General features: G+C 41.9%; 1 protein-coding gene across 3 annotated transcripts in view; it reads right to left on the reverse strand.

Annotated features, from left to right (window-relative positions):
* Positions 1-14,276, reverse strand: part of LOC121529430 (RNA binding protein fox-1 homolog 2-like) — a 114,167-nt gene that overhangs the window by 84,772 nt on the left and 15,119 nt on the right. For all 3 annotated transcript variants that reach the window (XR_005993579.1, XM_041817273.1, XM_041817272.1), the window contains exon 2: positions 702-752. Coding sequence is in view for 2 of the 3 variants with exons in the window: in XM_041817273.1 (XP_041673207.1) it covers positions 702-752 (51 nt within the window). In the remaining variant the exon portion in view is untranslated. The remainder of the gene's footprint in view (positions 1-701; positions 753-14,276) is intronic.

Here is a 14,276-nt window from a genome sequence, read left to right on the forward strand (position 1 = left end):
TCAGGATTTTACTTTGACCCAAATTTTGAGCCTTTAAACTTCTCATTTTGACTTTTTAAAAATAAATCTCCAATCATTTACCATCTGTTTTTCTCCCTCTTTATTAATTACCTGTGAAAACAAGGTTTACAGTTTATGGTTAAGTGTTTACCCTGTTGGGCCCTCAGGTTAGACCTAAATTCAGATTTTGGCCCCTGCTGTGATTAAGTTTGACACCCCTGACTTAGACTGTGGCTATTGCAAAGGTACTTTTCAACAATTTGGCTTTTTGGTTGAGTGACACTGTGTGAAAGCACAGAGCAAAGTGGTGCTTCTAGCATGTGCCAAAAATGGGTAGTGGAACGTGCCGTGGAAACACAGACAGGCTAGAGAGGTCACAGTGTCGTCCCAGAAGGCACTGCAAGGATGGAAAAGCTGCCCTGACAGAGCCTTTGGAAACTGCAGGTGGAAGATTTTTCATTTTTCTTTCATAGTTTAGAAAAAGCAGACCCTTAAGAGAAATATCCATAATGCATGCAGGGTTTCTTCTTTTGTGTGCCATAAAAAGACTCGTTTCAAGCACTGATAGGTCTCTTCATTTACAGAAAGGCTGGGCTGGTGACTGAAAAGGAGTACATCTCTAAAGAGTCAAAGATTCAGCATCATTTTAGTCTTCAAATTTATTGTTCTGGAGGATTTGCACACAGTTACTATTGTCTTACCTGACTGTGAGGTGGGTATCCATGGAAACCAGGGTTTAACGGCTCATTGTTCTGCAGGAGACAACAGGAGAGAGGAGAGGAGAGCAGCGTGTAAGTGGCTTTTTGAATATGAGTGCATGGCATGCAGCTTTTTCCAGCTAAACTTTTACATTATGGGTGAAAGGCACTCAGAGGAAAAACATCTCTACATAGGCTGATCTCAGAGGTAAACCAGTTGGATTAGAAGGATTTTTTCTGGCATTATTGATGCTTTAAAAAATAGAGGAAATGAGAATGCTGCTAAGTGATGCGCTGAAGTTCAAACAGGGATGGAGACGCGTCCAAAAAAGGAAAAACTGAGGAGTAAATTAAATTAAAAGTCAGTGTAGATGCTTGGTGAACCGTTACTGCAGAGTTTTCATATTCAGCCGAAACGACCAATCAAAATCCAGCAGCAAAGGGTGAGCCCCCCCATCCCTCAGCGACCTTGCCCCAGAAACCAGTGTTGTGGTTAATTGCTCCGTAATTACTTTTAATTAGATTATTTCTGTCCCTCTTCCCCTCTTTTCTCTCTATGATTTTCTCCTCTCTGTCGTTTTTCTCTTTTCGCCCCGGCAGGAGCAGCGAGGAGGGGAAAAAAAGAAAAGAATGGGAGTTAAAGAGGGGGGAGGAGGACTTGAACAATGGGGAAAGTGAAGTAAAAGATGATATTATGACAGCAATGAGAGAGATGACACCAGCACCGCCGAGCCCGCTGGCATGCCTCGCAGAGAAAACATGACTGCATGGTGAGACTCATGCCGTGGCACGGAAGGGGGAGGAAGGGGGAGGTCTGAGGGGGTAAAAAAGGAGACGTGTGCGTATATGATGGGGGATGGTGAGGCAGTCTGAAGAAGCACTCATGTTTTTATTCATCTTTGGAAGCAGACTGAATGTTGAAATCCTCGCTCTGCCCTCTCAGCCTGAATGAACTTGTCCGTTCAGTGAACAGCTCGAGAGTGGGCAGAGTGATGCCACTGCGAGGAGGGCGAGGAGGAGGAGGGCATGTTTCTGAGGAAGAGTGTGAAAAGGGTTAACACTTCTGACCCTGACCTCCAGCTGCACACTTCCTGATAGCATTCATCCAGCCAATCACGGGCCAGCAAGTCAGATGTAGGGTCACTGCAACAGCAGAATAATTCTCGTGAACATTTGCAGAGTCTACATTTGAGCCTAAAATATATGATCTGTTCTAGGGTTAGGTTGTAAATACATAAACATTTTTTCAGTAGCATGTGTAAAAAAAGGATACAATCACTGTTAAAACAGTGCATATATTTCTAGAGATGCTGATACTGGTGTTTATTTTATCACCTTTTTCAGTGTATACAAACATTTTCTCTCCTATTTGACCATAAAAACAGCTCAGTTTGTCAAATAGGTCAGCTCTGCACTTTCAAATATGTCGTATTGAATGCATCTGTTAGACGTAACAGATGCCTGCATAAAATTAACCAGATGCAACATATAAACACTGGTAACTGATATCTGTTTATGCTACATCATTTGGCCGGTGTCTTAAAAAGGGATGATGTTTGCCACATTGAGAAACAGATGCATCTATGCATCCTTCTCATTATTATCAGAATGGTGTGCAGGAGAGGAATGGCAGGCAAACTTCTGCCCATGCTCTAATTTGCACTACAAATACAAATGCAAATGTCCATACAAATAGAAATATTTGCCAGTGTTTTTTATTTTGAGAGTTTACAGGAATTTCCCTGCAATTCATGATCATTAAAAAAAAAAGATAACCAATATCAGGTGTCTAGAATCTCAATTTTTGTTGTCTGTACCAATATTTTTTTGTTTTTTAGTAAAATCTGTCCAAAGTTTTAAAATTCTGGTCTTGGGACAACCCTAAACTATGTACATGATAAGTTGACAACACTATAAACATCCTCACCCATCTCTTTTCAGCACAAGAATAACTGGTAAAACTAAGGATTATAATTTGCATTAATGTAGGCCCACAATGCCGGTTAACTGTTGTGTACGAGCTGCAATGTATCCACCCTCCACTATTGGGTGCTGTAGTTCTGGTTAATAGGAATGCTCTCCTCACTCTACTGCCTTGATGTGAACCAGCTGCCATCTTTCCGATACATTAATATTTTTTTCACATTTGATGTGTTTTAAATCAACAGCAACAAAAAGCAAGAGCAGTTAGTTAAATGAAAAGATGTACTCCATGATTTAAAATTAAGCAATTGTATATATAATACAGTTTTGTATATATAATACAGTTTCGTATATTTACAGATCTTTTTTATTTTGAATTAATATAGGTTATATATAAATCTATCTTGTCTACTGTATTGAATGATGTAGCAGACTTGCCTCTGGCAACATGGCAGCGATGTCTGTCCAGTCAGCCAATCTCCTGTCGCATATTATGTCTGTGTAAAGTGATACTTGAATTTGGATAATAAATCAATTCATTAAAATTAATGTAATGTTATTGCTGTGCTTGTTAGTCTGAAAACTCGTTTATTTTTCCTCTACTTGTATTTCCTTACGTAGTGGACCTGCCTCCACTAATATGGCGGCGATGCACAAAGAAAACAACGAAGAAGACGCTCAGTTCAAGTGACTTCCGGTAAAACGCTTTAAGGTAACTACAGATCTACAGTCATGTTTTAACCCGAAACCAGTTTAAGAGAAAGAAAGAGCACAGGCCTAGAATACTTATTAATACATGTTGAAGGAATATTTCAGCATTGTAGCAGTAGTAATAGCATTAGCCTCCAGTGATTTAAGTTAGCATTGCTCCTTTAAGAAGGACTCACTGGTTGTACCGGGCAGGAAGTTAAGCTATACAGCTTAACAGTTGGGTACAGTTTCTCTGAGGAGTTTAGTGAGTTTTTGGTAAAAACAAAAAAAACAAAAAACAAAAAACAAAAAACAAAAAATAGGGGGTCCACAATAATCCCATTTTTAGCCAAAACTCTGCAGAGAAACTGTACCCATCTGTTACGCTGTATAGCCTAGCTTCCTGGCTGGTAAAACCAGCGAGTCTTTCTTAAAGGAGCAATGCTCTCTGAAGTCCTTTTAAAAAGCGGCGACCCACCTTTAAGAAGGTACAAGCCATCGTGACCCAACAACTTTGTTTCCAGTACTTATCAAGTCCGCCTTTTGCGCCGTCCTCGGCTGGTTGGTTGAGCTGATGGCTAGTGCTAGCTTGGATAATGTTAATTCCAGACTCAAGCTAGTCCTGACTGGGCTCTTTCAATTTTAATAGCCTGGAAAAGGCAATTTTTACCTCGGTCACATTGGCTTGTTTTATATGCACGACTACTTGGGGCCTCAGTAGCTGTCTGGTCTGGAACATTGCGTCCATGAATGTCACATTAGCTTTTATTGCCATCTAGTAGCTGGTGGATCCTTGTTTTGTGGTTTATTAAGTTGGAGAGGGTGTAGTGGGATAGGGTGGAGCTCCTTTTTGTGGCTGTAGTTTTTTAAATGTCCCATTAAATACTGTAGGAAAGAAATTCTGAAAACTCTTTTGGCGTCCCAAAGACATTTCCGCCTATCCATCCCAACCCAGACTTTGGGAATAATTGGTCTCAGTTGTTAAAATAGATCTGCCATGTTTCAGTGATTGTGCATGTAAACTGTGTTCAGCAATTGCTTGCAATAGTGGTAACTGAAAACAAGAAATAACCAATTATTGCCACCTTGGATTTCTATTTTTGTTCTTTTCGAAATGGTTATTTTCTCCTTATTTACACATACCATTGATAATTATCTCAAAATCAGACGAATAAACACCATGACTATTCTGTAGTTTTGCTATGATTTATAAAAATGGACCCCCATTTTTTATACTTTACCATAAACATGTGAAACTCTTCTACGAAATAGGACATTTAGAGATTCCCATTCGAGGAAATACAGTTTTATGTTTATTTTTCAGCCTAAGAGGGTTTAGGCTTTGTCTAAAGGTATGAGGCTGAATAAGAAAGGTCTGCATATGCAGTCCAGATATTCGTGAGAGTACAGCACCCAGATGTGTTTGCTAATAGTAAAAACAGATGTGGTTATGATGTATGGATGAATGAGAATGGAGAATTCGTGTCTAGACGAAGGCAGCGAGGGAAAGTCAAGGTTTAAAAAAACGGCCCAGATGTAGAGAAAAGGTAAGAATAAGGGAGGAACATTTTTCTTTTGATGCCACGGGCGGTAAACTCTGACTCCCTGAGAGTGTTTGTGTCCAGACTCGGTACCCGTCCTCCCTTTTACCCCCCCCCCCCCCCCCCGTCAAAAACAACCCTTTCTTTGTCTCCACTCTCCACTTCCTGTTTCATCTGGAACCAATTTCCCCCTCGTGCCTCCTCCCCAGGGGGAACGCTCTCCTTGGTGTGCCGCGTTTACAGGGAAACGGTCCGGGCTTAAACTCAGCAAAAATACTGAGAGTGTGAGGAGAAGCTGCTGCTGCTGCTCACCAAGACTCTGCAGATGGAGAAGGAGGCAGTTCAGAGACGGATCTCAAGTCTACAAAGCCTTGGGCAATGTCAACTGGAATGAGAAATCTCTATTTCAAATACAGAGAGATGCATGCTGGGAGTCTGGAGCACTGTACTGCATTTTTAACACAGCTGTACTCACAGTCTGGTTTCCAACTAGAGCTGAACATTTTCCTTGATTGTTTGGCCGTGTTTCTGCGACATCAATGCGATTAGAGGTGATAAAATCTGTAGAACAACTAAAGTTGGCTCAGATCTTAAAACCTTGATGTGATGCTAGTAAAAACAACACAAAGGCAGACATGCTTCCCTTAGTTACCCATTACTTCTTCATCCTGAATCAAAGTTAGACGACACAATTTCAACCTGACAGGCCTTTAGTGTTCAATAAGAGGACTAAAGATACAAACACAGCCTGTTAAAGACAAAGATTTGACTAAAATAAACCCTATGTTAAATCAAATGTTAAGCCTAGAGTTAGCAGAATCTGGAAAATGAACCACAGCATCAAAAACTACGTTTCATAAGACAGGTGCACAGGAGAGGAATGAACCAATCAAAACTTGCAGGCAAACTCCTGTGCACCATCTAAATTGCACAACTCCAACAATTGCAAACGTACTTATTCATGTGCTGGAGTTTTCCTGCAAATTGACTTACTTAAAAGATCATCCAAAATTTGGGGATCTGAGCCATCTACTTTGTTGTTGTGGTATCCAAATGAGCCTAAAATCATTCAATTTTTACCATGGCTATACAAAAATTTGAAATTCTGGTGACATGATGACTTCAAGTTTATGTTTATAGGACACTAAAGATTCATCGGGGGGCCTGATATGCCTCAATCCAGGGCTGGAAAGGGGTCCGAGTCAAGCTAGATACACGTTGACACGTTTGTTGCTCAGTAGCCAAGGTCAAGCTCCATGGCCTTCCTTTAGTCTGGGTCTTTTTACACCTTTATAGAGACCACCGGCAGTTTTCAGGCCACTGGGGCATCCACACCCCAACCAGGGGCTCAATGCAACCTTACTACCCACCAGATAGTACCCTTGGCCAAGCTGGCTCACCACATCCACCTCTTACTCCACCCTAAAGGTGGGGACTGTGTTATTTTTTCAACAGGCTATTTCCTCATGCCCCTGTTCATATGCAAGGACATCCAGAGCATGGCCTGGGTTGTGTCAATCCTCCTGACCTGACTTTACAGTCGGTGGTTCATTGAGCATAGTAAACCTCCACTGAAGCCATGCTCTGTCTATAGCAGGAGTTCTCAACCTTTTCAGCCCGCGACCCCCAAAATAAAGGTGCCAGAGACTGGGGACCCCCCTTGTACCTGAAGGTGACTGAACACAGCCATGAATATTCAAGAAGAGTCATGTGGAGACAAGGCCGTCCATAAGGGAGAATAAAAGGGAGAGCTTTCTGGCGCCCAAGTCAGCAAAACTATGGTCCATTGTAAAGTTAAGCTGCTATAACCAGATTTTATATTTAACCTGAATAAAAACCACTCTTATCATAGCAAACTATATCTTTTTTTTAGTTAATTGTGCCATAGTATACGAATAACCATCTTAATAATCCCTTCTCTAGAAAACAGAATTCAAATGGGTTAATGTAAAAAAAAATAGTGCTGGAAAAAATAGAAATGGCAGAAATGGATTAAAAATGGCAAAAATTTGATAAAAGTGGCAAAAAATTGCAAAAATTGGGTTAAAGTAGCAAAAACAGGCACAAAACGTGGTAAAAAAGAGAGTTAAATGGTAGCAGAAATAGGTTTTAAGTGGCAAAAATGGGTGGAAAATTAGGTAAAATGGGGTTTAAAAGTGGGAAAAAGTGGTTTAAACTGGCAAAAAATGGGTTAACTGAGGCAGAAAATAGGCGGAAACTGGTAGAAATGGGTTAAACGGGCAACAATAGGCATTAACAATCGTAATATGTGATTTCTGCAATTTTCAAATTGTAGAAGTTGCAGTATTTTTTTACCTGAATTTTGTGTCAAAATACCACTTCAAAACTTTGTTTTTGCAGCAGCAGCAGACCTATTATGTATTACATATCATACTCAATTTTTGTACATTTTCCTTATTTTATATGAGAATGACGTAAAAAAATAATCACTCCCTTCAATGCAACAATTCATATTCAATTTGCAATAAGAGTCAAAATCATCACGATTGCATATTTTTTTCAAAATACTCAAGCCCAAATTTAGTCTAATATTGTGTTGGTTACAATATAAAATAATTTACTGCCTGTGTTTGTTGGAAAATTCATAAGATGAGGAACTTAAGAAAAAAAATCACATATCAAATCATATTCACAATATTGGGGAAAAATATTACAATTAGATTATTTTCCGAAATCATTCAGCCCTACTTAAAATGGCCAAAAACTGGTGTAAAATGAGGTAAAGAGGGCTAAGTTGTGGCAATAATGGGTCAACAGAGGCAACAATTGAAGAGACAAAACCAGGTAGAAAAAAGTGGTCGTAAGGATTTAAAATGGATAAAAATGTGTTCAGAGTGGCAAAAATGTGTTAAAATTGACTAAATTTGTTGGGAAAAAGTGATAAAAATGGGTTAAAATGTGGCAAAATCTTAGTCAAAGGGGGCAGAAATGGGTCCAAACTGTGCAAAAATGATGAAAAGTTGCAAACAATAGTAGAAAAAATTAGTGGGAAAACTCATTTCAAAATTATTTTTCATTTTTTTAAGGCATCTGGCGACCCCCTCCAAGTGTCTCGTGGCCCTTGAGGGGGTCCCGACCCCCACGCTGAGAACCACTGGTCTATAGCACTGTGGATACCATGTACGGAGAGTGGGCAAAGCTACTTCTCTTCCCTGTCCAGCATTTCAACAGGCGTCCCAGAGAGTTGCACTCAGCCATATAACCTAGTCTTGCCGGCCCAAACATTTCTACCTCTGCTAAAGAAGATGATTTGTTCCCTTTCAGCCAGTTGCTACTGGACCATCTTCCTGTTGACCTTGCTAACAAGCTAGCAAAAGGAAAAACAGCTCAAGTGGTGAACATTTCAAATATTCTCCATGTCTTGCTATTCCTCTCACTCAATAGTTCCCAAACTTTTCAGCCCGTGACCCCCAAAATAACAGCATTAGAGACCAAGGACCCAACCTTCCCCAGGGCTGGAGGCACTGACGTCTTTTGATTTTCTTCTAGAGTTGTTTCAAAGTTTGAAATTCTGGTAACCCTGCTGTGAATCAAGTTACACAACCTTAGCTACATGTGTAATAAATCAGGTCTGAGGATGGCGGCGCTGCACAAGCTGCAAAAACTGGACAGAAAAACTGGAACGCAAGTGAAATGTTAACCAAAATTACACCCAACCATCAAATTACAGAGTCATTTTTGGTTCTGCTGGGGACAGGGTGGTAAGAAGAAAAGACAAGGGAGAAAGAGGAGGAGGAGGAGTTGACGTGGAAGAACAGGAGGAGGGAGAGAGGGAAGAATTTAGCAACATCTGGAATCAATCTGTCTGCAAGACGAGGGAAGGCGGGAGGAAGGGTGGATGGATGAGGGGGAGAACAGAAAGAGGAGAGAGAAAGAAGAGAAGAAAGATGAAATGAGGGAAAAGACGGGCAGACACAGGAGGAGGAGGAATGTGGGGAATAGGAACGTCCAGAGCTGAAGAGGGAATAGAGAGAAAATGCGGTGAATCGTCTGCGTAACGGAGACAATGAGTAATAAGCGAAGAATGCCATATTTTCTTAAGGGATGGGGGAGGGGACGGGGGTCTGAACTTGATACCTAGTTTTAAGGGAATCGTGTTTATTCATGCACACTCACTCCCTCTGCCATGTGGCTCTGCTTTTAAGTGTATGAAAGCTTCAGAGTCTTAAAAGTATACAAAAGCACAGACATTTATGCCCGCTATGGTTTCGATTAAAGAAATAGAAACTGCATGCTGCACTAAGCCTGTCCAGGTTGAAAGCCAGGCTTTCGTAACTGCACTTTTTGCAACTTTCCATTAAGTTAATTCCATACAGTTTGTGAGCCTTTGAAGGCGCCGGCTGGCTGACTGTGAGGGTTTCAGACAGCACTGGCAGGGATCAGCAAAAGCACAGAAAAAGCAGTCACACGCACATAAACACAGTCGCTCTCTGCCCGTGTCCCTCTCTGAGAAGTACAGGGCGTCTCTCTTGTTTATTTTCTCTCTCTCTCTCTCTCTGACTTGCTATTTTAGGAGAAGGGAAGAAGTTGGTGGAGCAAACGGGTCGGCGCAAGGGGAAAGAAAAAGGAGCAGCAGTGGTGGAGGAAGGCAAAAATGACATGAGGTCAACAGATGGTGAGAGGGGAGGGGGACGCAGGGAGGAGGGGAACGGAGTAATTAAAGAGGGGGTAGCTGGGAGCATCTAGTGATCCCGAAAAGAACAGCCTGAGGAGGTGAGTCGATGTTTGGCTTTATTACAGTAGCTGAGGCAAAAGCCAAACATCTCATACATCACACACTTCACACAATCTGAGACTTCCAGAAGTGTCATCTGCAGGAGAAGCTTTAAAAAGATGTCAGAACTCAGAGAAGTGAACAATAGAGGATCCATTTCAAGGGGCTGCCTGGACAACGTCACATCCGCTTTGCACTGAGGGGGAAAATAAACCATTAACACCAATGCTGAAGAGGTTATGTGTCTCTCCACACTGAAAATAAACTAAACTACAGATCTATTATATTTTACATTTATATTTGACACAACTGGAGTACAGAAAAAAAAATTAAGCTGCAAGCAATCCAGCAGGAAAGATGAGCTTTGTCTAATCATGGGACCCAAAATCCAGACAAATCAATCACATGGTATTTTTCAGAGTCACCATATCCAGTTAGGGCGCACTCACACTAGGCCATCCGTAGCGTGCCTGGACCCGTTTCAGCCTAAAGTCCAGTACGTTTGGCCAGTGTGAGTGCAACCGTTCTGTGCTTCGGCTCGGCACACTTCGCGGCCCAGCACAGAAGGACGAGGTGGGTCTAGGCACGCAAGAATGTGACGTAACGTGAAGTAACAACAAAAGGACCCCCCTCAGAGCACAGAGAGCACACCAGGCAGCAGCTGCATGCTGGAGACAGCAGGAGTTTTCTAGAAAGATAGCGAGAACCACTGAGTGAGGGGTTTTTTGGTATGAAATAAAGCTTCTTCCCTTGTTTGAGTCACAAACAGCAGCTCACAGGATAACAAACACTTTCATCCTCTGTGCGTAAAGGAGAGTGCAAATACGTGGACAAGTGTGTACCGGGGTTAATCACACAGCTGATTTAACCTCTCCTATTATAAAATGATAATGCCATACTATCATTCACTGAATTGACTTACCTTTAATTCTAATTCATGCTATCAAGAAGTGAAATTGCGGTCTTGGTCGCTGACATTTTAACGGATGGATTTGGATCGGTCACCTGGATCGGCGCGGTCAGTCAGATATCCGATCTATTAATTACGTCCATATTGGACCTGATACCGATATTGGATTGGATCGGTCCCACCCCTACTCAATATATTGCCCACCCCAATTTGAAACATGATGAAAAAACATCCGAGAGTTGTGGTGTAAAGGTTTGCATATTTGTTAGAGCCCGACCGATTGATCAGCGGGCCAATTATAGCATATCACAGATTAATCAACATCGGCCAATGTGTAGCCGATATATTAACTTTTTTGCTTTGTGGGGATTCTGTCGCTCTGTGTGTATCCCTGCTGAACTCAGCCCGAGTGCCTGGCCCCTTCCCTTCAGACACAAGCGAGTGCAGCCATCAGCGCAGCAGCAGCTTTCCCCACTCAGTGTTGCCAAATTAGCGACTTTGTCGCTATATTTAGTGAGTTTTCAGATCCCTGTAGCGACTCTTTTTCAAAAAAGTGACTAGCAACAAATCTAGCGACTTTTTCTGGTGTTACTGGAGAGTTTTGGAGACTCTGACGTGAAAGCACATATCATTGTTGCTCTTCTCAGTGAGCAGCGGGTGCTGCCGTGCGCCCCTCCCTGTCCCTAAGCACTCACAGGCAGCCAGATCCTCGCGCAGCAGTCCCTGCTGCAGTTGGACTCACTCGGCTGCCTGTTTCAGACTGGGAGCGTGTTTCGCTGCTTTTGTGTGCTGCGCGTGCCAGCTCTGGTTCCTGCCGGTGCAGCTCTCACACAGGGCGTGAGTTTTCTGCATGTCAGCCCCATCTCCCTGCTCTCAAAGCCCTGTCCTTCTTCATAAGTTTTACCTCTATAAATCCCCCTAAAAGCGACTTGATTCAGTGTAAAGAGGCAGTGTGTCGGGAACTATTCAAATTAAAAGCATACAATTGGAACGGGCTTTTACTTTGAAAAGCACAAACCAGAAAAGGATTCATCCGGTGTTTATCTTTCCTGTGATTCTACCAGTGTGGAGACAGAAAGTCTCACTAATAGTAGATCTTTAGAGAACAACTTTATAAAATAGGCGTATTTCAGCTTGTGGCCTTCCTCACAGTTATCAAGAAACACACTGTAAACATATTCTATGTGCATATTTGCCACAACGATGTAAGTATGGCTCTCGATTTGTCATTTTTCTGTCTAATATGGTCCAAAGCCACAATTTAAGACTATTATACAGCGTTTTAACATCGTCTAAGTTGCATCTTTGTGAAATAAACAAAGATAAATGCAACTGTTAATTCACATGTCCACATTTGTGTTCATGTACAATATATATATCCTGTGTATATCAATGTTCTTATTTCATATATCTGCCAAAATATTGGATATCAGCTTTTTTTTAGCCCCCAGTATCGGTATCAGCATACGTCCCAAAAATCCCATATCAAGCGGACTCTAGTTTGTAATATTAGTTTCAGATTTACCAATGTTACTGCATGTCTTATATTTTCCTACTGGTTAGAGCCTGGGTTGAATCTGTCCATGCTATAGGAATGCTTTAGCTTTGTGATGAGCTGACATACATTGACAAGGCTATATTCTCTGCAAGCAGCAAACTGATTATCTTTACTGCTCTCCACAAGCATGGATGCTAACGGCAGCCATAAAATACACCGACGCTGCAAAGAGAAGAAGAGAAGTCAATGTTTTAGACGTAACTGCAGATATGGCTTTGATTTGGCTACTCTACAATACATACTTCATATTTTAGGGAATATCTGAGACAAAAATCAATAATCTTACAATTCTGCCTTAGAGAAGCCAAAGCATCAAACACAACTTTGTGGATCAGAGAGCATTTCACAGCTCAATCTTCATTATTCATGTCCGTGTTACAGCAGTGTTATTACAGCAGCAGAGTATCACCGATGACCCGATGTAAGTGAAACAGAGGATTGACATTTCAGTGCGTCTGTGGCCGGAGACGGGAGCACATGTGACAGTTTGGGGGCAGCCTTGGGGAGGAGGCATGTTGGGCGGGGGGCGAGGGGCGGGGGGGAAAGGGTGGTGGTGACATGATGACCATAAAGGGAGAGTTAACATGCGAGTGTCATGTTAAAGAGCTGCAGCCGGCCGTGTCATACAGGAGAAGAGCGAAGAGAGAGCGAGCAAGAGCTGTATTCAATTTCCTGCTTTTTATGAATGTAGCCTTCAATCTGATTACGCCTCTCTGCTTTGGCAATCCGGCGCCCGTACATGTGCCAATAAAGCACGGTGAATTCAATTGAGCGAATACAAACACAGAAACAGACTGGAAGAGAGAGAGACGGGGGGGGTGGGAACATATGAGTTGGGCAACTTTGTCCAGAGAAGTTTTGAGCTTATCGTTGCCGGTTCAAAAGTCAAGAGAGACTGTGCTCGGCTCAAAGTTTCAAAGAAATCATTAAACAGGAGAGAGAGGAGAACGTGAGACAAACATGAACATACGACCCTCTGTGATAAATATTAACACACGACCTGACACACATACGCTGTAAAACACTCACTGTACTGTAACTCACTAATACAAACCCAGAGACTCTCCGTGCTTTCAGACTGTCCTGATACCAGAATGTCACACTGTGATATGAGCCCAGCAAAGGTGATACCTGTGTGAAACCATGTCTACAAAAAAAATACTCTGGACGCCAAATATCGGACACATTTCTATAGTTAAACAAACTTACTGTTTGCAAAACATATTTGTGAGTTTACCTGCAGTTTTTGGATGAATTCATTCATCTTTTTGCAAAAGCGTTGCCAGTGATTCTGTGCCAAATTGTTCCCCAGTTCTGGGAAATTTAGAGTACGCCTCGAGTTATTTCAAGAACTGAAATGTTACCAAGGCATTTACACAATTCAGAAAGTATACAGGAGTTAGCCTGCATTTTTAGTACCAAAACACTACCGCAGCATGTGTTTTCACTTTCAGCAAAGCTCTGCATTCAGATGACAGATTCTGATAACTCCTGCTATGCACATGGATCAGCAAAAACAACTCAAAACGCTGAAGTAACAAGCCAGACCAGAAGTTAGCTGCTGGTATGGCTTTGTGATAAACCAGTGCATGCATGCTGGGGCTGAACAATATCACTTAACAACTGCATGGTGATGTGTGCATGCACAATAGTCACATCAAGATGCAGCAATGTTGGTCATGTGACCTGGCGCATGTCAGGCTGCTGAATCTGCATTGTTTGATTATAATCAAAACTCCACATTTTCTTGTTTTAATGACAAAAATCCTGTCTGATATCACCATGTGCAGTCAGAAAACCGACCTCTGTGCATGCAGAGTCTGTCTGAAGTACAGACGTTCAGGATACAGGTGATGCTGCAGCTGTCACAGATACACCTGCATGATGTTCCAGGCAGACGCTGATTTCAGCAAAACCAATCTCAAGTGAGTGAAATTCCACTACTAACTGCACCTCTTCCCAGCACTTGTTAAGAGTTTACACAGAAAATTGAAAATGAACCCTCAGGGGTCCACGATCATGCCGGTGTGATTTCATCATCCGCTATTTTTGTCACACGCTAGCATGAAGACAAAGCCACATTTTGCATTGCAATCTTTCAGAGTGGAAAGCGTGATTTTCATGCTTTCTTTCCAGAAATAGAATCATTTGAATTTGACATAAAATATATTTTACACATACAATACTGTACAGGACCGGCACTGGTAATCTTTGTGATTTC

This window comes from Cheilinus undulatus, linkage group 21 (genome assembly GCF_018320785.1).
Source record: "Cheilinus undulatus linkage group 21, ASM1832078v1, whole genome shotgun sequence".
Taxonomy (NCBI): Eukaryota; Metazoa; Chordata; class Actinopteri; order Labriformes; family Labridae; genus Cheilinus; species Cheilinus undulatus.